The sequence below is a fragment of the Psammomys obesus genome, unplaced genomic scaffold (genome assembly GCF_907164565.1).
Source record: "Psammomys obesus unplaced genomic scaffold, mPsaObe1.curated_primary_1811, whole genome shotgun sequence".
Classification (NCBI taxonomy): domain Eukaryota; kingdom Metazoa; phylum Chordata; class Mammalia; order Rodentia; family Muridae; genus Psammomys; species Psammomys obesus.
This window is the reverse complement of record NW_026592548.1, coordinates 2,489,116-2,513,939: the sequence shown is the minus strand read 5'-3', so window position 1 is coordinate 2,513,939 and position 24,824 is coordinate 2,489,116. Positions and strand designations below refer to the sequence as shown.

Genomic DNA, 24,824 nt, shown 5'->3' with positions numbered 1-24,824 from the left:
TTGTGTAAAAACAGTTTAAGAAATCTACTTGTCACTCAGGGAGGCAGAAGCAGGTGAATATCTGTGAGTTCCAGGCCAGCCTGGTCTACAAAGCAAATCCAGGACAGCCAGAGCTACACAGAGAAACAAACAAACAAACAAACCCCAAACTTTAATTGTTGACTCACAGCCTGTTTATGATCATTTTGTTCATGAGGCAATGTGCCTAACTATGAAAAAAATTATGGGTTGTTTGGTTTTGCAGCTGAGTGTTTATAGATTTATTAAGGAAAAATGAGAAAGAACTCGAATTGAGGGAATAATATCCACAAGGTTCTGGTTTTAAATATACCTTCGCTTACCTCAATAATTTTACTATTCAGATAAAAATATGAAAAGTATAAAAAGTTTCATGTATACTATTTTTACCTAATATGCAAATATCAAACTTTACAAATAAGAGTTACTCAGTTACATTTTTAAAAATCAATAGACTTTGAGCCTCTAGAGCAGCCACTGAACCCAGAAATAGCAAAACAGTATATCAGGATGGGGTACATTTGATAATTAGATTTATTTAAGAAAAATAAGTATCAGGTACAATCATTAATCACTAGGATTTCACAGTAGGTTTTCAAATATTGGAGTTTTGACTTATGGTAATTAAATAAAAACCCTTGCTTTTAATAATTTTTAAAAAAAAAACATAGTTGATTTAAGATCATTCATTTAATAATTTAATTTCATAAAATATCAATACTGATTAAAATATCTTAGGCTACCAAAAAAAATAAAATAAAATAAAAAAGAGGGAAAAAAAAACAGCAACATGATCCCCAAAATAGCAACATGATCCCCAAAACAGTACAATTCTCACTTCCTCAGACACAATGTAGCAAAATTATCAAGATGATACCACCAGAATCAGTTGGGAGAAGATAAACAGAAGACATTCCTTAATAGGGAAGATCCCCAGAAGGTTCCCAGGAAGGTTACAGCTGTAAAAGTCATTAGAGTCGTGCCCTAAATGTCCAGTGGTAAAATCTGCAAATGGTCCTTAATGGTCTGTGCAGTTATTGAGAAGATCTGCGCCCTTGGAGGCAGCTCCTGACGGCAGCATTGGAACGCCAGCTTTCAAGGATGCTGTACCAACAGAGCACAGGAAAAGAATGTCAGTGACCTGCACACTGCTACCCTGAGACCCCAAGAACCTTGTGAGGTTTTTGCACACTCCCCACATAAGGTGCACAGAAGTGATACCTTTAGAGGTTACAGTGAAACCACTTTTTTCTTTAATTTTGGTGTTGAGGGTCAGATTGGAACTGGGGTGGATCTAGATTAGGGTTTGTGGTGGATGGATGAAGGAGCTGGGAGTCAGATGCTCTATACTATGTGAACCCAAGGTGCTGAGATGAAGCCATATGTGGTCCAGAACCTGACTCAGAGAATGTGCTCAGAGAGGCTCATGCTGTGTGGCTTGGGGTTTTTCTTTCTAAAGGGGTAAAGACAGGCTGATAAGTTGGCTCTAGACTGAGGGGTCAATAGGTTGGTTATCTTGTTAGTCAGGTACTTGACAAGGTAATAGATGTTGTTTAGGTAAGTATCATGTACAGTTGCCTGAGCAGGAATCACTGGTAAGGCTACTCTTTACAAATATGATGACGTCCACCCTCAAGACTAGACACTAGCTAGCTGAGAAACACTGAAAAGAAATGTTCAGCATCCTTAACAATCAGGGAAGTATAAATCAAAACTACTTTGAGATTTCATTTTATACCAGTCAGCATGGTCAATTATCAATACAAAAAACAAATGACCACTCATGCTGGTGAGGATATAAAATAAGGGAAACACTCTTCCATTGCAGGTGGGAGTGCAAACTTATATAGCCACTATAGAAAACAGTGTGATGGTTTCTTAGAAAGATGGGAATCGATCTACATCAAGATCTAATTATACCATTCTTGGACATATACACAAAAGGACACTTGCTCAATCATGTTCATTGCTGTTCAATTCATAAAAGCCAGAAACAGCCCGATGCCCCTCAACAGAAGAATGGATATAAAGGAAATGGTACATTTATAAAATAAGAGTATTACGTAGCCATTTAAAAATAATAATAAATTTGCAGGTAAATGTATGAAACTAGAAAAGAAAACATCCTGAGTGAGGTAACTCAGACCCAGACATAGTATGTATTCATTTCTATGTGAATGTTCACTGTTAAGTCATTGACACACAAATTGCAAACCATGTAACCACAGAGGTTAGATGGAATATAAGGGACTAGGAGAAGAGCTAGATCTCCCTAGGAAGGGAAAATAGAATAAAATAATTATGGATGGATAGGGCTGGGAGATTCAATAGAAGGATCAAACAGGGAGAGGAAATAAAAATGGGGACAAGGAAGGGAATATATGGAGAAACAGCTAAAATTAAGGGCCATCTAAGGCATTGTATAGAAACCTCATACAGTAGAAGCTTCCTGAAATACATACATATACGAAGGTAATCTAAATTGAATTGCCAAATGACAGGGGAGACAGAGCCCTAAGTGTACATCTTTTGTTACCAAATAAAGCTTTCAGTACTAAAAATGGGTTACATCTGACTAAGTTCTGGCAAAAGGGTCCCATGAGAACCCCTAAACAACCCAGGCTATTGTCAAGGCTGTTGGTAGCTTTCCACTAACTGACAGTAAGGTCCTGTTGCTGAAGACAACACTTACACGGCTTACTGAACATGGAGAAGTCAAGCGGCTCCCTACCTAGAACATTTACCCCCACTAGTATTCATAGTCCTGGAAAGTTCTCTGCATGCTACAGAAGGATAAAGGTACAACTCTTTGATTTACAGTGGTGACATGCCTACAAGGTACAATGGTGTAATAGTGGTACAAAGTTTGTGGAAATAGCCAGCTAATACCTGATTTAAGTTAAGGCCCATTCCATGAGGGAGAACCCACGCCCGTGCTGTTTGGGTGGCCAAGAACCTGAGATTAGATAGGGCAAGGATCTAGGGGAAAACAAATTACTACTGTTCTGCTACAGGAATGTATCAATAAAATGACTCCTAGTGACATCTGCTCTACTCATAGCCCAGTGCCTTGCTCAACATCAGTTTTCTCCTGCTGCATATGGGAACAAATGCAAAGAGATCCATAGGCAGACAATACGCAGAGTGAGAAATTTTGGAACATTCAGTCCTAAAATGGATATCCTCCATCAAATCCTTCCCCCCAGGGCTCAGGGAACTCTGCAGAAAAGCAGGCAGAGTCTAAGAGCCAGAGAAGATGGAAGAAGCCAAGGAACCAAGGCCCTCTAGAAAACAACTGGGCTGGGACACATATGAACTCACAGAGATTGTGGCAACATGCATAGGACCAGCATGAGCCTATACCAGATGGGGTCCTAGATCTGAAGGACATGGATACACCCCCTTACCCTTAATTATCCTTAAGCCCAGAAGCTAGCTCTACTTGATAGCCACAGGCTACTGAAAAATTAGTTTTCTCCAAAAGAGTCTCATTGGGGAAACAAACCTTACAGGTTACTTTGTTGTTGTTGTTTTAACCTTAGAGGTCCTTTGTAAGATTATATTATGTCTTCCAGTCTGAGGGCTTTATGGGATTCCTGTGTATGCAAATGAGTGCATTTCTGTGTCTGTATGTATGTATTGCTAGTGCTTTTTCTTTGATTCTTTTTCTTTTGTTTGGTTGTTTTTTCATATTCCAATTTGTTTGTTTTGATTTATTTTATTATTATTCCTTAGATATCTGATTGTTTTCTAAGAGACAGAAAGAGTGTGGATTAGAGATGTGAGTGTGAGGGGAGGTGAAGAACTAGAAGAAGTAGGAAGAGGGGAAACTGTAGCAGAATATATTATGAATAATCTATTTTAAATAAAAGAAAAAATTAAACATGTGAACATGCATGCATACATGTGCATGCATACACACTCACCGCAGCCTTAAGAGCTTGACCCAGGTCTTCAAGAAGGTCCTTTTCATCCTCCAGGCCCACAGAAAGTCGGATTAGTGTATCACTGATCCCAAGGGCAGCTCTGTCCTTCTCGGGCACAGATGCGTGGGTCATGATTGCTCTGGAAGCAAAAGCGAATGGTTTTTATCACTGGGTTGTGTCAGTGGAAGATATTTTAGTTCAATGTTGTCAGTTATCTCCAGTTTTCTTTCTGTTTCTACTTGGTCAAACTTATCTCTTCTTAACATGATTTTAAATGAAAACCAGGGCTTATGATATTATTTACATGTCATAAAAACAGGCTGAAGACAGTAGTTTGGAACCCAGGTAGGGAGGAGACCAGCAACCGCTAGATTTCACAACCTGACTGAGTGAGGCCTTGCCTGAGACAGAAGTGCTCCTAGGTTGCTCTTGCAAGGAACAGTCTTCCAAGGTGGATCCATGAAAGACAATCACTGGCCTCTACCAGCCAGTGTCTTGCAGCACAAAGTCTAGTACAGAAGACGTGAAAACAGGCCTGGAGAACCTTCCAAACTAGCTAATCATCCTCAACAGGTGCAAAGTCAGGCTCCCATTGCATCACGCATGAAGGGAGAAACTGGGGGAAACAAGGTGTTCTCCTTATGTTAGAGGATGAAGGCGACATTGAAGAAAAGTAGACAAATCTACCCAAGAAGTCCAGGCAAGAAGGCTGTGGAGCTCAAAAGAGGATGGAAGCAGAACCACACAGGGTAAGCCCAGTCAAACCTAGATCCAGCGTGTACACTGCTGCCAGTACGCTTCTTTCCCTGTACTTGCAAGTGAACTGAGAACCCTCAGACCCACAGAGGAGAGCACTTATGTTGTCCAAGGAAGTTCTTTTCCCCTCTTTATGTATGTGTACATGGCTTGTGTGGAGGTCAAAGGACAACTTTGTAGAGTCAGTTCTCCTCCTTCAAACTTTAGTGGATTGAACTCAGGTTGCCAAGCTTATGCAGCAAGTGCCTTTACCTGCTGAGCCATCTTGCTGGCCCTCTAAGAAAGTGTCCAGGTTGTTTTTGTTAATTTGACACAATCTAGAGTTATCTGAGAAGAAGGAACCATAGCTGACAAAATGGTTGCATAAGATCAGCTTGGAGGCAAGACTATGGGGAATTTTCCACCCACATCAGTCATTAATTAGGAGGTACCACCCCTGTGCAAGTGGTCATGAGACAGAAGAAAAAAAGCTGAGGAAGCCATGAATCAATAAGCAGCACTCCTCCATGGCCTGTGCCTCCAGGTTCCTGCCCTGGGCTCCTGTCCATCAGTGATGGAGGTGTGACCTAAGAGTTTCTCCCCAAGCGGCTTGGTCATGTGTTTATCACAACAAAAGAAATTATAAGACAGGAAGTTTTTACACAGGAACATCTTCCTGAAAACACGCAGCCCCAGCAGGTCCTTTCTTCCCTAAGGGAACAGGCACATGTCCAAAGAGCCCTGAGCCTCAGAGCAATACTCTTAGGAATGAATAATATTCCAGCGCCAGCAGGATGTCTCAACAGGCAGAGACGATGCAACCTGAGGGCCTGTGTTTCACCACAGTATCTACAAAATGTGAGTATGATTCTACAGTGCTGTCCTCTGACCTGAACATGCATGCCCTGGCACACATGCCCCTCCCATACACAGATAAAGTGCTTGCACATAAAATAACAAGAATTAAGAAATTCATTTCCTCAAGGGGTGCAGTGGCACAGTCCTTTGTTCCTGGCAGGCAAAGGCAGGCAGATCTGTGAGTGTGAGGCCAGCCTGGTCTACAGAGCAAGGTCCAGGACAGCCAGAGCTACAGTGAGACTCACATATAGACATACAAACAGGCAAAACACCAAATGCACATAAAATAAAAATAAGTTTTAACAAAAACAAAACCAACCAACCAAACAAATCCCCACCTTCCCTTTCAAAGTAACCGGAGCTGAAAGCCTCTTTCCTTAGTAAAGAGGCAGCACCAAGCTGTGGGGGCTTCCTGCAATTTGTTGTTGTTGTTGTTATGTTGGAGACAGGGTCTTACTGTGTAGCTCTGGCTATGCTGGAACTCACTATGTAAACCAGGCCCAACCACTGTTTTTTTTTTTTTTTTTTTGGTTTGTTTTAAAGAAAAATACTGTTGCTTTTTTAATATATAGTAAAATAAGATATAATCAGATAAGTAAAAAAATGAACATAGAATAATACTAAATGAACAAACAGAAGGAAATATCCAAGAAAAGGCAGAGACCCACTCTTTCGCACACTTAGAAACCCCATAGAAATAATAAACTGGAAAGGACCTATATGGCAAAAAGAGAAAAAAAATATGTAAATAAAATAAAAAGTTTCTTTAAAAGATAATTTTAAGTAAAACGAAAAGTTCTGACAGGACATTATGATAAGAAGCCTCCAAAGATGCTATTGAGTTCATTTTCTGTTGGTCATCTACTTCTGGGCATGGCAGCCATTACTTTTTAATGTGTAGGAACTACATGTAGCTTTCTATCATAAGCATCAGTTAAAGTGCATAAAGTTATTTTAATTAGGGAATACTAGAAAAGTATGGACTGGGAGAGTTCAGAGGGTGAATTTTCATGGGCTGAGGACCACCGAAGGGACACTTTGTCCTATTTAGTCCCAATATATGAGACAAAAACAAACAAAAAAAAAAAATCAAAGAAAAGAAAAAAGGAGGAAGATGGGGGTAGAAAGGAAGGGAAGAAAAAAATGTAACAGATGCCTAAAGTAATTCCAGCAATAGACATTTTTCTGTATGTTGTAGTATGAACCAGGGCATTAACTCAGGCATTTCCCTGACACTCTGTAAATTGAGATTAAGAAAGAGTAATATAGGAGCTGGAGAGATGGCTGTTAAAGATAGGCTCACAGCCACAAATATAAGAAAGAGTAATGTCCTGACTAGTTTTATGTCAACTTGACACAAGCTAGAGTCATCTGAAAGGAAGGAGCCTCAACTGAGAAAATGCCTCTATGAGAATCATCTGTGCTGTTTGAGTTCCTGTCCTGACTTCCTTCAGTGATGGACTATGATGTGGAAGTGTAATCAAAATAAATCCTTTCCTTCCCAGCTTGCCTTTGGTCGTGGTGTTTCATTGCAGCACTAGAAACCCTGACTAAGACAGGAAATGTGGTATTTCTAAGGCTGCAGAGTTAACCTATGCTGTCTGGCTGGGAGACTAGCCCCAGGCTAATTCTTCTCTACTTCCTCTCCTCCATATTACAGAGCTGCTCCTCTCACAATAGTATTGGGAGGCCCAGAATGAAGTGTGACTAGACAACCCCTGCCCTAAATTTACTTATCCACAATCTGAGGGCTGAAAAACCTCAAACTCAATCCCAAATAAATCAGGAAACATCTATTTTTAAGGAGAAAGCCTTAAAGCAATAAACAACTCCTCCCATGAGGAGCAAGCTGATTACACACATGAGGGTGCCCTCTTGTGCTTGCAGACTGTCTCTCAGGCGTCTTTCTGAAAGACTGAGGATGACCTTTGCCCTCTGATGTACTACAAATCCTGACTTAGATATATTCCTTTAAACCCCTGACTCTCCTTACAACTATAAACAGGAAGCATGCCTACACACTTGGAAGCACTTTTAATCCAGAGCTTCCAAGACACAGTCATTGATGAATGTATAAAAAAGTACCATGAAAACATCTCATGAGAGCCAAGCTTTGGAGATAGATACAAAAGGGTTGGTAGTGTAATGTCATCCCTGGCTGCAGGGCTTGGTCTTCATGTGGGGCGCCAGGTTGGGGGAGCTGTTTCTAGCATGGACTCGCATGGACTCTGTTGCTGCTTTTGGATCACTTTCCCCTGGCAGGGCTGCCTGGCCTGGCCTCAATGGGTGAGGATATTATGCTCAGCCCTAATGTGGCTTGATGTACTGGGGAGGGTTGATATGAGGGGGAGGGTTAGAATCCCCTCTTCTGGAGGAAAGGGAGAGGGGAACTTGGAAGGAGGGGGAGGAGAGGAGAAGGGGCACCCTTAGCATGTAAAGGAAATAGACATAAATAAAATAAAAATTAAAAAACTAAACTTGGAAAGATGAGAGTGTGGTTTTATGTCAACAGGTGAAAGAGGTACTCAGACCAACACAGCTCAGCATGAGACAAAGAAATCAAAGACAAAGACAAAAACAATCAACTATTAACAATAAAGACCAAATAAATGAGATGCAATAACAACTGAGAGAACAGGAGCATACTTACGGAAGCTCAGCCAGACTCTCATATCCTCCCAGGCTTTCAGCCAGAGCAAACAGCTAGCAAAGAGAACAGGAATTTAGATCACCTAATAACCTAGTGCTAGGATTCTAAACTATAGAATGACTGAGACCATGTCTTTGAGAAAAAAAAAAAACAGTAGTAAGAAATATATACATATCACACTTATATTAACACCTGCTTTAGTTGCCTATGAAGAAGGGAAAACTTCTCCAAGGTTTGCTTAGGTTGCAGTTGTGATGTAAGGAGGGGCAGGTCCTGCAGGGTGGAGGCTCTAGGAAGGTGACTATCAGTGCCATCCTGAGTCATGCTCACTGGATTAGCAGTACCTGAAAAACCTGGACCCTCATGCCTCCTTGCTCCCACATGCCCTTTTTGCCTATGTCACATGGATGCTGACAGGCAGTATGGGCCCCTCCTGCCACCAGAACTATAAACTGAATGACCTGCCTGGTTTGGTTGAGGTTGGTCTCTATCAAAGCTCATGGGTTGGAGTTAAGGTTCTCAGCGTGACAGACCTTTAAGAAGTGGGGTTTGGTGGGAGGCTTTGAGTCATGAGGGGAGAACTAACAGGCAGTTGTCATCAGAACAAGCCTGCCCTCGGGGCCATTAGTCTTCCTGACTGGTGGCTGCTCTCACTCCCACACATGATGCCATTTGTCACCAGGACCTCAGCAGAGGGCATACAGAAGGGGCCACTTAACTCTTGAACAGCCAGTGAAGTAAACTTTCATTATAAAATAGCCTGTATCTGGCACTTTGTGACAGAAATGAAAAGCAGGTTAATATATCCAGTCTTGAGTATTATAGTGGCAATAAGGACTAAGAGTGTGTTGGAGGTTGATCTAATGCTAATTACCGGCCCTCAAGATTTGGTTACTGCTCACTGGATACACCCATCCTTGTTTGTGTAAACCTGCCTAAAACATTATAACACGCTTGGTTCATTAAATGGCCTATACCTGGGGAGGGCAAAATGGGGCAGGCTAAGGTTCCCAGGCTTTTGAGGACAGAAGATCCAGGAGAATCATGGAAGATTCAGGAGAATCATGGGACAGAAGGGCAGGAAGAGAGGAAGAAGGAAGATGCCACAATGGGTTAGCCTGGAAAAGAAACCACGTGGAGTCGGGAGAAAGGATTCCAATAACGGTGTGAAAAGGCCCAGATGAGAATAAAAGCAAGTATTTATAAGATTATGGTTGGAAAATAGGGTGGTTAAGGAGGCTGGCATTGGATGGGATATGGGATATGGATGGTGAGGATATTCAGACAGTGTAGGTAGGAATATCTGCCTGGTCAAAGGTAAATAAGACAATTATAAATTTAACAGGTTTCCTTGTCTTATTATTTGTGATAGTGGGGGGAGGTGTTTAGATAATACTGCTGTTATAATAATTGGGCAAATAATAATAAACATTATATAGCGCAACAGCATTTTATTTTCACTTACTACATACAACAGAATGTGTTTCGGTGTCATTGCCTAGGCTCGTCTCGCACTTACAGGATCACGTGATCTTCCTGCCTAGATGTCCCAGGTGGCTAGACCTCCCTAGCTTAGTTTTACTAAATGTCCGAAGTTGATTCTATCTTTCTAATCTTAGAGGTGTATCTGAGCCACGAGAGCTTTGTTCAGTCTTGTGGGAGTACAAGGTTTATGCAAGCACAAACCTGAGTGTGAGCATGAACCACTAGAAGGAAGTCGCAGAGAAAAAGCCCACTTGTGCTCACCTTGAGACTCTTGAGGAAAGCCTCAGCATGCTGCAGCACACCCTTGATGTAGAAGCTGACCATCCCTGGGCAGCCTGTGCACTGGCGTTTGGCCAGCTCATGCTGAGGGTGAGAAGGTAGCCCTGCAACCACAAAGCACAAGACAAGTCTCATTCACATGTAGAGCGTCAGGAGAACAAGTCCACTGTCCCCTAAGTGTGTTATACATGAGCCTGACAAGGGTGTGTCCCCTGGTCCAGCATCACAGACATCTCTTTCCATGCCCTGGCCACATCTCCTTTCTCAGCTTTCTCAGCAACTGCTCCTGTCACTCAATACCTCTGCATGTCAGGACTCCCTTGTTAATTGCACCCTTCTGAAATTCCTTAATTAATGTATTTTAGAAACATGGCTGTCTTCATGTGTACAAATCTATTTATTTCATTAATATTGGATTCATATTCCTAGGGAAAATCTCTCCCCAACAGTTGTTAGATGCCTCTGGAAATACTTGACCACAGGCATTTAACAAGTTCTACCCATTCCTTGGTATATAGATCAGAGTCCTTCTCTCTCCCTGTATCCGAAACATACTCCAGCAAGCAGTGATTACCAAATGACAGGTAGAGATCTGAGCTCACATACATTTCTACTTTGGCTTATCCAACTTCCTTGAAGACAAAATCTTAACTACCCTACACTCATGATATCCCAGCCACAGGATCTAAGAACAAGGCTGCATAAGCCCAAGATAGCTGAACTGGTGACATAAACTCAACTGGTAACAATGAGCCTGCTAATCCACCTGAAAAGGGCTGTGAATTGAAAAGACTGAGCAAAGCTCTGGCACATTAAGTCTCAGTGGGGCAAGCATATTTGAGATTATAGTGAGAGCTAGCATGGAACAAGTGACTGGCAGGGTCATCAGCCAGTCAACCAGAATTATCCTGCAACTGGGGTATGCACAGCCTCAGAGATAAAGACACCACAGAAGCATCTGTTCTTAGCACCTACATTGCTGCCTTCGGGCCAACATCTTGTCTATCCCCTCTCCACCATGCTCATGCCAGAGCCTGACAGAGTGAAAACGGCCAATGAACAAGGTAAAATTACAGGAAAACAGAAACTCAAAAAGAACCATTGGTATGAAGTCTTGCTCTAAAGAGAGATGGTTAAACTCAGGCTGACATACCAGGATAAATAACCTTTTCTACCCGGGAATCAGACTCTAGGAATTGGGCTACTGCCATGCCGTTCTTGAAGTGTTTCTCCATCCGCACCTGAAGTGTCTTCAGACCTCGGCAGCAGAGGTAACAGTCAAAGGGTGAAGGGACTGCCCCGATGGCTGCAGAGTGAGCAGATCCTGGGTTAGCTTGAAGGTTCCACAGAGCATAGGGAATCCTCTGGTCCCTCTGTTTCAGTATAGTGACTCAGAAAAATCTCACTATGAAGCTCAGTGTCTGTGTTCTAGGAAGAAATTGCTATGTCACACTAGAAACACAGAGTAGAAACAAAAATGCACTTAGATAGATGTGCTTTAAATCAGAGAAATGGATATCCATAACTAGGAAACTAGGATGAGGTGGCATGAGATGGTTCTGTACGATTTAGTGATGTGATACTCTGCACAGCACAGGCCCTCACATCTTGAGCTGCACTAAGGTCTTTTCTGATTCAGAGTGATATGACGCATCACGTAGCATGGGTCCTTACATCTTGAGATACATGCCAGAGAAAATCTGCAGTGTGGTTTTTATGGTTGCTATACAATTTACTAATAACTTACTTATTTCTGCTTTTAAGGAGTTATTTTTATTCTAAATTATGTGTGTGTATATGTGGGTTTGTGCATCTGAGTGCAGTGCCCACAGAGGCCCAGAAGAGGGAGTCAGACCCCCAGAGCTGTAGGTGATTGGGAGCCTGACGTGTGGGTGCTGAAAACTGAGCTGAGGTCTCTGCAAGAGCAGCCCCAGGTCTTAGCTGCTGAGCCACCTCATTCCTGATTATTTGTTAGGCAGTCAGTCAACTCCCCTCCTCAATCCCTTTGCTTACTCTAAGAGAAATTTCTAGAAAAGCATTTTAATTTTTAATTCTGTTTGTCATCCATCAGAGTGCAGTGATCACCTATACTCAGAGTAAATGGAATGAAAGGTACTTAAAGGTATTAAATACTAGGAAAGGTATTTAATGTATAGAAAGGTGTACATTAGGTCTTTGGTGCTACAAACTTAACCACTATTCCAGGTGGTTACATACATGAAACCAACATTTCAATGCTTAAAATAATCCTAAAAACTGAAGGAGAGAAGTAAATCCTCAAAGTTGTTCTCTGACCTCCATACTATAGTGCAGACACACATAAGCACAAGTAAATAAGTTTTCAAAACAAAATTTGTTCAGATTATTTTGCCCTAAGGTTGCTGCCAATGAATCACCCTACATCTTTAAAATATATACATACACACACACTTACATGCATATACATACATATTTTGGTTTTGTTTTCTTCAGACAAAGTCTCTCTGGGTAGCTCAAACTTAAAACACTCATGGCTGTGGTTAGAATACCCATGTCCTCCACTTTACATGTTGAAACTTAATGACTACACCATGGCATTAGGAGTCAGGACTCTGGGAGGTGATGAGCTCCTGACAACAGATCTGCTGTGAAAAGGATCGAGCCCCCAAAATTCATGTGGGTTTTAACAATTTTGTTAAGCAAGCATATAACAAAATCCATTCCTTAAATGATGGCACAGTCATAACATCTTGCTATACTGTAGCTCTATTTCTTTATTTTTTTGAGACAGTCTCTGACTCTGTAGCCCTGACAGGTTTGAACCTCACTATGCTCCAGACATAAAAAAGCTTGCTATACTACAGCTCTGTTTGTTTGTTTAGCTAAGTAAGACAAGGACTCACTTGTGAGAGCTGTCTGTCTTAGGATCACTGTGTGTACCAGTCTGGCCTCTAACTCACAGAGATCTTCCTGCCTGTCAAGTACTGGCTACAACTGTTTTCTCTCCCTAAATGTGTCACAATATTTTGTGGAAGTACAAATGTCAAGTGTAGTCTCTGGTGGCATAACAAGAATCAAGGCTTAGGGGACTGGAGAGACAGCAGAGTCCACAAGAGTATTTGCTGTGCAAGGACAAGGGCCAGAGTTAGGATCCTGGCACCAAGCAGGGAGCTGGACATGTCTCTGTATACCCGCCTCACAGGTGCCATGCAGGGCAGGAACAGCAGAGTCAGTGGCTCTCAAAGGACTGAGGGACAGAGTGTCCTGCACACACATGCCATACAGACAACGAGACCTGGGCTTTGACCACTCACAATTCTGCAGAAAGCGAAGTCGATTGTTGAGGTCATCAGAATTAACAGACACTAAGCCCATGACAACATCGCTATGGCCTAAAACAATAAAAACATCATCATCAACAACAATTAGCACTTACTTTCATTTCATAATTTCAAAACCTTTGTTTTCTTTTGAAAAAAAAAATCCTTATAAAAAGCCTTTGATCACTTAGGTGAATTTTATCCAGTTTTATAGCAGTGACTACACATAAAGCAGTAAAATGAAAAGCATAACTCCAAGATGCTGGCAAAATGGAAACATAGCCCTTCTCAGTAAACCCTGTCAGTCATGAATGCAGTGTTGTCTATGAGAAACAAAACTCTGAGTGTGGTGATGCACACTTTTTACCCCAGCACCTGGGAAATAAACATAGGAGATCAGAAGTTCAAGGCTAGTCTTGGCAAGTAGTGAGTTCCAGACGAGCCTTGGCTATGTTAAAATTAAACCATTTCTTCTTATTTTACTTCCAACACAAATAACAAATAAATTCTACACAGCAGCAGAAGAGGGTCCAAAATATGCTAATCCCTCACCACCATCATATATCCAAGGAGAAGAATGTTTAAGGTGTAGGCTGTGCTTATCTTACCATTCATGTATTTTGTGGCAGAACACATGCAAATATCAGCACCTAGAGCCAAAGGTCTCTGAAACAAACAAGCAAACAAACCAGGCATTTTTATTCAAACGAGAAACCATCTGGAATGTGCCATTCCATCCACTTGCATGTATCCTTTCCAATCCCAGCTGTATATATTTCTACCCCTCTGTGTGAGAATCCACACATCTTCAGTTTCTCTAAGCTCTTGAGAGTATGCCTCCATAGTTCCTTCTATCAAAGAAGCTCCGAAAGAAAGAAAGAAAGAAAGAAAGAAAGAAAGAAAGAAAGAAAGAAAGAAAGAAAGAAAATGAAATAAATGAACGAAAAAAAAAAAAGACTTGGCTTAGAATCCGATGGTGCAAGTTGCATGGAAACAAAAGACAGGCCCAAGGTAAGCCTCCCTGAGCCCTTTTCTTTACAGTTGTTTGGCCCTGAGTCTGTTGCCTATAGCAGAGACAGCTGCATTTTATGACTCATTAAACACATAGAGCAGTTTATGACAGCGTCCAGGAATTTTGTGCCAAGTGAGTATAAACTACTTTACTTAGACTTTTAACCATTAAAACCTTAGAAGGTACAAGGTTTTTGTTCACAACTGGTTTGCCGAGCTCTTGACTTCTAATCACAAAACATGTATAATAAAAGAGTTTTCATTATACTAGTTTTGACAAGTATAAAGTCACAAAGAAATCTGTTCATGCAGGAGAGATGGCACAGTGTGGCCTGAATTCAATCCCTGGAACCTAAGACTGAAGGAGAAAAATAAATTCACAAAGTTGTTCTCTGACCTCCATACTATAGTGCAGACACACAAGTACAAATAAGTTTTCAAAACGAAATGCAGTCAGATTATTTTGCCCTAAGGTTGCTGCCAATGAATCACCCTACATCTTTAAAACATATATACACACACACACTTACATGCATACACATACATATTTTGGTTTTGTTTTCTTCAGACAAACTCCCTCTGAGTAACTCAAATAACTTAAAACACTCATGGCTGTGGTTAGAACGTCTGTGTCCTGCACTTTACATGTTGAAACTTTATGACCACTCCGTGGCATCAGGAGTCGGGACTCTGGGAGGTGATGAGCTCCTGACAGACCTGCTGTGAAAAGGATGGAGCCCAGGAAAGTCCCAGAGAACTGCCTGGGTTCTTCTCCCAGGACAAAGACTTGGTGGTCTCAGAGCTATAAAAAGCAGAGTCCAACTCTGAGGCCACCCAGGTTGCTGTACCATGCTACAGCAGCCCCAAAGGGCCAAGAGTTCTTAGCCATAAATGACAGGTGAAGCGGAAATTCCTTAGTTAGCATAGACTGATAACCAGCACCCAGCCATCCTAGTGCCTGGGATGTGGAAGGCATTGGAGATACAACCACCCAATAAGCCATGTCTTCATTGGCTCTACATGACATAAGAGATCAGAAAGGGCTGCCTTGATGATATTTTGGAGACCAGAAAGGTTAAAGTACAAAGCAAACCCCCAGCCTCTCCTGTTCAGGCTCTAAGGGCTTAGAGCCCAGCTCTCTATGAAGGAACCTTTAGAGCCTAACACCTGATAGCTCCTGGTGTCTCATCCCAGATGGCTGAGGAAGACCAGGTAACTACTGCTAACTGTTATAAAGGGCCCAATTACTTACTTCTCCAAGATAGGCTCTCTGAGAATTCACCCACCAAATTTCTGTTTAGAGTATCTATTTTAACCAATTCTGGTCTGGCAAACATGTTTCCTCCTATGCCTGGGGCTCACTGTTCCTAGAGAAACCTCCAGTGTGAAGTAACACAGTTTTGAGATATTAACTAATATTTAAAAAAAAAAGTCCAAATCTGATTCTTTGTCTAATCAAAGAATTATCTCATTATATCTCATAAGTTTGATAATGATTATATTTCCTAATTACAGATAACTGTGTTAATCACAGCAAAAGTTATTCTATTTACCTGGAAATATGCAGACATGAAAGTGTTATCTACAACCAAAATGATGTCTCCATGCTTATGGACGATTCGTGCACAGGCTTCGATGTCAGTCAGCTTCAAGGTGGGGTTTGTGGGTGTTTCAATCCAAACAAGCTATTCAGTAAACAACAGTATGTGAAAACGTATCACACATACATGCATCTCACATGCAACAGTGTGGAGGATAACTACTTCATGCTGGAAAGGCTTGGACAATGAAGGTGGAATGGTCAAGTGTGAATCTGAGCTTCCCCTACAAATTTCTGATAGGCCATTGCTTCAGAAATTCTCTCCTTTCTTCCTCGAGTTCCTCATCTGTGTAAAAGGGTTATGATAGTTATCTTACAGAACAATTGTTACTCTCAAATGAGGTTATGCGTATCTAATAAGAAAAAGTTAATTTTATAATTATCCCAAAGACACGTGTCTGGAACTTCTGTTCTCAAAGAGAAATATTACATATTTTATAAAAATTTCTCTTCACTTTGGGAAAGTAGCTCAGTAAAGCCTTGCTTAGCATGCCTAAAGCCTGGGATTAGTCCCTAGCACTTCATAAACCAGGAGTGGTTGGGAGGTGGGGGTGATTGATATCAATATTCCCAGCATTCAAGTAACAGAGGATGAAGGATCATAAGTTCAAGGCTACCATCAGCTACATAGAGAGTCTGGGATATAAGCAACTCTAACTACTTCATTAGTGAGAATTATGCCCAGGATGCCAAGGACGCCATTAGAGCTACATAACAACAAAGGCACCAGAAACTCTAAATTTGAGAAAGCACATTCAGCAGAAGAAAAAAAGTGGCAGCCTTGCAGAAAGCCGAGTTCACTGGCAGTCCTGATCTGCCACAATCCCGCCACAATGTACACCCTCAAAAGTTACTGAAGAGACCAAGTGAGAATTCTGTCAGGTAAGGAGCATCTGCTGTGACCTGTGTTACCTACATTTTTCTCTCAGAAGAGCTGATGACATTGCCTTGCCTATGTAGACAGGTGGGATACGTAGCTCAACACACTCCCTGGTCTGAAAGTTCATTAAAAAGCAGTTTACACGTTTTGACTTACTTAAAAAGCTACAAAATTGACTCCTGGGTAAGAATAATAAATTCTCATCAAGCTAATTTAAAATAAACAAAAATGAAAAAAGTAACTAAGTACAAAATAGGTTCTATGTGAATTTTAAAAACTGACTAAGGGGCTAGAGAGATGGCTCAGTGGCTAAGAGCACTTGTTCTTAAGACCAGGGTTTGATTCCCAAGACTTACACAATGGTTTTCAACCATTGGTAACTCAAGATCTAAGGGATCCAATGCCCTCCACAGGTAGTAGGGACACACATGGTACACATATAGGCATGGAAACACCCATGCATATAAAATAAATAAATTAAACAACAACAACAAAAAAAAAATTATATATATATATAAAACTTATATATATATGTAAGTATATATGTAAAATATATATATGTATATATATAAAACTTATATATATATAAGTTTTATATATATAAAACTTCAAAATCAGAGCCTGTATTTCAGGGGGAAATGTATTAGTTCAAGTAAGCCAGCAAATAAAACTGTAATGTGCAAAATTTATCATACTCATGATCTTGACCAATTATTTGAATAAGTATTTTTTTTTTCCTAAGCAAGATAAAAACACAACTTCCTTGAAAATGAAACTTCCTTAGTGAAAGCTGCCCTAGGGCTACTCTAGAAGAAATCCTTTGTGTGAAGGACTCCACCCTTTAGCATTCACTGCCAAAGAGCTTGAGTACAAGTCTAACATTTTTACTTCACAGAGTTGGAAAGGCTCACTCATAGAAGACATTGGTCTTTCACTCCTGCAGAATTTAAATGAGACTTCCAAGTGCCACATCTGCTATTGAGGCACAAATACCTTCCATAGCACACAAGCTCCCCAGGGCTGAGATCAAAGTCACTGGCCCAAGGGGCTCTACAGCCTTTGAATGATGCTCTTGTGGTATGTCTGACAACTATGTAGTCCTGAATTTAAATTTTCTTTAAAAACAAAACAAAACAACAACAACAATAACAAAAGCTTAAATCCACACTATCTTCTAACAGAATTAACATTTAAAAAAAAATTAAACTTTCTGTTAGAACTCTCACTTGTCTTTAACAGATAGGGGTACTTTTAAAAGGCTGTGCCATGCCTCTCTATGACTTTCTCTGGGACAGAGAGTTAGGAAGAAGGCTATGCTATATCTAAAAGCAGTCCCTGAATTATGGTACCTGGCTCTTTCATGCACTTTTTAAGTACACAGTGTTGAACTAAATCATATGATATGAAACATATAAAAGTCTGGTATTCCCTTTGTTCTTAGGATTTCTGTGGGAAGTTACTTCAAAGAGGCTTCTCTGGCACCCCCAACCCTGTCTGTCTCTATTTTCACATCTCATTCTCATACTTTTGTTGTTGTTTTTGGAGACGGAGTTTCTCTATGTAGCCCTGGCTCTCCTGGATTCACTTTGTAGACCAGACTGGCCTAGAATGCAGAGATCTGCTTGCCTCTGCCTCGCAGAGTGCTAGGATCACAGCTGTGCACCACCGCGTCTGGCTCTCATGTTTGTTTGTTTGTTTTTAATAGCTTATTTTTAGTTATGGGAACATCTGTGTGTATGGGGAGGTCTATGCATGGAAGCACAGGTGCCATAGAGGCCAAAGGGATCAAGCAGATCTTCCAGAGCTGAAGTTACGTGCTACCCAACCTCAGGTACTGGGCACCAAATCTGGGTATTCAGAGTCATACATGCTCTTAACAACCGAGTCACCTTTCCAGCCCCTTCTCTCCAGGTTTTAACAGGAAATCTCTCCTTCCTTTTAAAGCCATGTTATATGGTTTTTAATATATCATATCCTTTTCTGTCTAATGCTCTTTTTCTCCCTCCTACCTCAAGACCCATTTGGAAATCTACTTCAGAATTTTTATGTACTCTCGGAGTGATATGCTGTCAAGTCATGGAGACTCTACCCATGTCAATCTCAGTGTTTTCAATAGCGTCAATAAAATGTTATTTGGATTTAATTTACATCCTCTAGTGAACAGAAGGAGTGGACATAAAACATCACAGAAAAACAGACAAAGCGAGCTGGTTACCTTGGTTTGTGGTGTAATCGCTGCCTCTAACAGTTTGATTTTGGAACAATCGACAAAAGAAATCTTCAGTCCAAATTCAGAGGCCACCCTCCTGAAGTACCTGTTGGTGCCTGAGGTAGAAGACAGGCAGATAATATGCAGAGAACATGCTGTCAGGAAGTGTTTGCTCACAATACCAAAATGAAAAGAACTCTCAAAAAAAAAAAAAAAAAAAAACAAAAAACAAAAAACAAAAAAACAAAAAACAAAAACAAAAACTGAAAGCAACTTCAGTGTAGCTAAGCAGCATGGTTTGACATACCACAGAGCCAAATAAAACATACTTGATACACACAAATGGCAAGAGGCAGAACCATTGTTCAAAATCCCCTTTCTCTTCCATGATGGAACAGCTTCCTGACACAGCATCTTCTGCATGCACAAGCATGTTTGTTGAAGATGAAGGGGCTGGGTGCCAACAGTCCCTGCTGACACAGCTATAGCACAGTCCCTGCATGTAAGGCTCAGGTGTCATTACAGAAGTCAGGGAGGAAAGATGGAAGTTTGTTGTGAGATTGCATTTCCCAGAAATGTCCACAAGCTATCCTGTGAAGTGTCATCAACATGGCTGCCTAACTAAGACCTGAATTATGGAATCAGGGAATTTGCTAACAGGGGAAGGGATAAAAACATGAGGCCTCAACCTGAGACAAAGAACTGCAGATGACTAGAGAATGCTAAGAGCAGGAAAAATGGTCTTCCCCAGAGAAGAGGCTCCCAATTGGTTATCCAATACCCTGAGATTATAAACATAAAGGTAACATTATATGGACTGAGTAAGTTGTATTTACGTATTTAAGAACACACACACTCGAATAATAGAAGAAAAAGAGGCTATGAATCTGAGAGAGCACTCATGGAGGGGTGTATATATGCATGGGAAAAGTGGGAGGAAAGAAAAGGGAAATGATGTAATTATAATTTAAAAAAATTATTTTAAAAAAAAAAAACAAAAACACTGTAGCCCAGCAGAGCTCAAACTCACTACATAGCTCAAACTGGCTGATTCATGGCAATTCTCCTGCCTCAGCTGCTTCCCAAGTGCTGGGGTCACAGGCACAAGAAAATTTTCATAAGCAGTTTTTTCATAGTACTCAAATCTAAAGCAAATGAAACATCACTGGAGAGATGAACAGATCAAAGCCTCTGGCCACCACACATGGCAAACTGAGCTTGATATCAGGACCCACATGGTGGAGGCAAGAACTGACTCTTAGAAATTGTTCTCCTGTGGCATTCAATGGCATGGTGTGGCCTGACCGCATAACCCATACCAATGGCACATGTTGTGTATTCAGAACCAAGGCTGTGGGGTGTCTAAAGGCTGATCAGGTCTTACATCCTCCTACCAGCATCTTAACACAATTCTTATTCAACAATCTCTTATAAGCACTTATGAAACAGAATCTGAGCCCCTTGGAGGTGCCTGCCACACCTTTGAAAGACATAGGCCCTGAAGCTGGCAATGGTGCGTATGTAATTCAAGTCTTAATTGCTGTCTTCAAAGTACCAGCTGACACACCCTGGGAATGAGAGATCATTTACCTCCATACACTTCATCCATGCAAATGACTTCATCTCCTGCTTTTAAAAGATGGGTAATCGTTGTGGTGGCAGCTAGCCCTGAGGCAAAGGTCAAACCTACCATAAAAAGCAAATTCAAGTAAGTGTAAAAGATCCAAAATCTTAGCAACAACCTAGTGCCACTTTTACTGTGGTTTCTTGAAGCTGCCTGAGCTGCTCCTGCTACTCCCTGGAGGTCCTCCAGTTAATGTCAAAACAGCCCTTTCTGTTTCAAAAATGAAGCCTTTAAAACACTCTGTGTGTATTCACACACACACACACACAAAAAAACAAAAACAAAAACAAAAACAAAAACAAAAACAAAAAAAAAAAACCTCACTCCCCAGAAAAGGTCCAGGGAGTGAATTCCTCCTCTCTGAGAGCATATTATCAAGGATCTTGGGTTTGGCAAATGAGTGCTGCTCTTCTGCTCTGTCCCTACTTACTGCTAACTAGTGAGAACATGCTTGCACATCCCAGCTTAAGAACAATGCCAAAGGATTCACCATCTTAGGAAAATGGGGATTTGGAATACCAGGATCTCTACTTTCCACATTCTATGCCTCTGTGGTCTTTAGACACCTCAAAAAACAAACAAACAAACAAACAAAAAACCTGGTTTCACTGCAAATGTGAGTTTCTTACAGTGCTTTGCCCCATCCAATGCCGCCACTGCTTTTTCCAAACAATTCCTTGTGGGGTTTCCAGAGCGACTATATACAAAGCCCTGAAAATAAGAAGAGGAGGAACAAGGTTTATTATTCATCATCTTATGAGCTTTTGTTTATTATGAGATCTCAACGAAGACATGGCCACAGCTACCGGCCTATCCCACTGTAATTATTTTCTATTATCTAGCCACGACACATTTTGACATAAGACATGACATAAGAAAGAATTGTAGCACTGTTGTGGCTGTGACAGTATGGAGAGGCTCAAAACATGACCAAAGTGGGCCTGGAGAGATGGCTCAGTAATTAAAGATGCTTGCTACTTTCAGAGGACCTAGTTAAATTCCAAGCATCTAATGTCTGGAACTGCAGTTCCAGAGGTTTGATGCCTGTTCTGGCCTCCAAGGCACTGCATGCACAGACAGACAGACAGACATGCAGGCAAAATACCTATACACATAAAATAAAAATGAGTAAACTGGGTTAGAATGATGTACCTGACACTTGATACTAGTAGGGAAATGACTTTCTAACAGCCAATCTTGGGTTGGGGAAAAATATGTATGCCTAGTTGCAAAACTGTGAAGATGAAATGGGGTAACAAATTCACTGCACATCTCTCAGCACATGCTAACTACTAGGTAGGTGGCCTAACACTGGAATGACATTACACTTACATTAGCCTCACTCCCTCCTTACAACATGGATGTATTAGGAAAAGGAATCACATCAGTTTAACCTATGCTTCCCTTCCTAAGACATGGCACACAAGAGGGTTGAATGCATCATCCAAGGGCTCAGGGTTCAGAGCTTAATCCTATAAAACAAAAGGAGGAAGCAATTCTGAGTGAAGTCTGCCTGTGTCAGATTCCCTTTATACTTAAGATTCATATAATCATTTTATTTGGCCTTGTGACCTACTTGCAGAAAAGTAAAGCCAAATGTTCTAAGACCTGGGAATGTGAGGACTAGAGCTAATCCTAGCAGAGGTCAAGTCAGATCCATCAGTTCAAGGCCACCTGAATTTAGAGAGGGACTGTCTCAAACAGAAACCTACTCTTTTCTCCCCTTGGCTTATACAGCATACTACCACTTACACCCTTGTTTCAGATTCTGAAGCTTCTAGTATTAGTAATAATAATTTTAGAAGTGTTCCCCTGTGTTAGATAAACACGTAGTTCACAGGACTCAGCCATCTTCAGCACTTACCCCTGTCCCTGGCTGCTAAAGTCACCAAACTTCCCTCCAAATATTTGGCTCCTAGAGCAGCCCCACACTCTCATAAATATTCATATGAATGCAGATGTTTAACTTCCAGGGTAGAAGAGCTTGTTTCTTTGGCAAATTACCTTGTGCATTCCATGGCTTTTCAAGTGGAACTAAAGATTCCCAATGCTTCTCACTGCTGCATTGCTATTATCTTTTGGAGATTCTGAACACACACTGGATTTGACTACCCCTGCTTTCTCTCTGAACCATTTAAACATTAAATGGTTTAATGTTTAAACCATACCTGAATACTGAGTTTCTACACACTGTTCCATACAGGCAGCAAACCTACATTGGAGGGCCACCTATGTGCTTGAAGGAGGATGTACATATTTTGAATGAAATCATCCGTTACGGGTATCCCAGCCTACTACAGAGATGCTTCTGGGACCTCTCCTCATAAAAAAACAGAGCTGTTTGTAAGAACTTTACCTGACTCCCAGCACAGAGGCAGTTTCCAGAGCAGTCAAGACCTGGGAAAAGGCAGCAATTGCTCTACTAACTGTTGTCCTAACTTGGGGCAATTTTAATACACCAAGACCCATCTAGTAAGCCACCAAAAAAGAAGGTGCACGAGGTTCACAAGACTGCAGCTCACAGGCTTCACTGGTCACTTGGGTTTGAGTTCGGGTCAGTTTCCTTTTCTGTAAAAGGATTTAACACGTACCCTCTGACCTGGTCAAAGAGAAAACGCAAGACATGAAGACTGCAAACACCAAAGTACTTCTGTGTAATGAGTGTATACCACAAAGTTTACACCAGCAACAGCTCCTGTAGCTGTTATTATTATCTATCTATCATTATCCTGGTTTACATGGGGCCAACTCAAGGCTTGGGTGGGTTAAATAGCTTCCTCCAGGTTACCCAGCCAGAAAAGCTGATGTAAGAATTAAAATCCATGGGCTCTTAATTACAAAGTCACACCGCTTACTTACATAAGTTGCTGTCAACGTTCTTAGTGCATTGACTCTTTAATACAGTTTCTCATACAGTGGTGACTCATTAAATTAGTTTTACTGCTACTTCATAATAATTTTGCTACTATTATGAATCATAATGTAAACATCTGATATGCAACCCCCATGAAAAGGTTATTCTACCCCCAAAAAAGGTCACAGGTTGAGAACTGCTGGCTTAGGTGATGAAATGGCTTGCACTATTACCTAGTCCAGTTATAGTGGTACAGAAGGGAGGGGATTCAAGATACATTAAAGCCCAGCTCCATTGCTCACGAGCTCAGTAACCCTACATCTCAGCTCTCAGTCTGAGCACTGAGACCAGGCTAGGATCCTTCTTATTAGTATTGAGACTCTCATATGACATAGATTCTAGGTATGTGTTCGGTAAGTAAGTGCTTAGTAGCTATTAACTGATCATTAGTGTGTGCATGCAGTGCACATACACATGTGTATGTGTGTGTGAGAGAGAGTGTGTGAGGGGTAGAGAGGAAGGGAAAGAGATCGGGGAGGGAGAGAGCATCAGAGAGAGAGAAGAGAGAGAGAGCCTGTGTGTAGGTCGAGGACAACTGCAGGTGCTGGTTCTCTCCTTCCATCATAGGAGTTATGATATGGAAGTGAAATGGTCAGGCCTGGTGGCAAGTACTTTTTACCTCCTGTGACAAAACACCATAACCAAAAGCAACTTGGGGAGAAAAGAGTTTATTTTACTTCCATGAAAAATTCATCATGGAAAGGAGTTAGGGCAGGAACCTGGAGGCAAGGGCTAATACAAAGGCCACGGAGGGGTGCTGCTTCCTCCCCCAGCCTCTTAAAAAACCCAGGACCACTAGCCTATGGGTGAGGGGTGTCCCCACGAACAATGGACTGGTCCTCCCCCATTAATCACTAATTCAGAAAATGCTGCCTGCTTCAGCTTGACCTTCCAGAGGCATTTTCACAATTGAGGTCCCTCTTCTCAGATGACTATAGTTTGTATCAGCATGCCTGCTGGGCCATCTCACCAGCCCAAGACCCTTCGTTTTCCAAAAGAGGACTGTCTATAGGCAACTTCTACAGAATTCAACAACTTACAACTCTGATTATTCACTGACAATCACAGAGACCACGTGTCCCGAGCACTCCCGCAGTCCGCCCAGCCCTGCCCGGCCGCTCACCGAGGACTGGCCGGGAAAGTCCTGCTTGAACGTGGTGGCCAGAGAAATAGGCAGTACCACGGCCCGCGAATTCCACTGCTCGGGCTCCTGTCCCACATGGATGGCCTGCGTGGCGAAGTGCTGGAAGCTGGGAAGGAAGCCGCTCGAGGAGGAGTCCTTCTGCATGCTGGAACTAATAAGAGCTGGACTTTGGCGCGTTGGAGAAGGACTGGA

At 41.5% G+C, this 24,824-nt stretch overlaps 1 protein-coding gene across 1 annotated transcript; it reads right to left on the bottom strand.

Annotated features, from left to right (window-relative positions):
• Positions 1-534: 534 nt before the first annotated feature.
• On the bottom strand, positions 535-24,824 carry Cth (cystathionine gamma-lyase). Its single transcript, XM_055614330.1, has 12 exons — positions 24,612-24,824; positions 21,204-21,285; positions 20,541-20,636; positions 18,957-19,066; positions 15,815-15,946; positions 13,859-13,916; positions 13,245-13,322; positions 11,105-11,257; positions 9,934-10,055; positions 8,188-8,240; positions 3,945-4,083; positions 535-1,122 (listed from the first exon to the last, which is right to left on the bottom strand). The coding sequence occupies exons 1-12, from the start codon at positions 24,774-24,776 to the stop codon at positions 1,114-1,116; spliced, it is 1,197 nt and encodes a 398-aa protein (XP_055470305.1). The 5' UTR covers positions 24,777-24,824; the 3' UTR covers positions 535-1,113.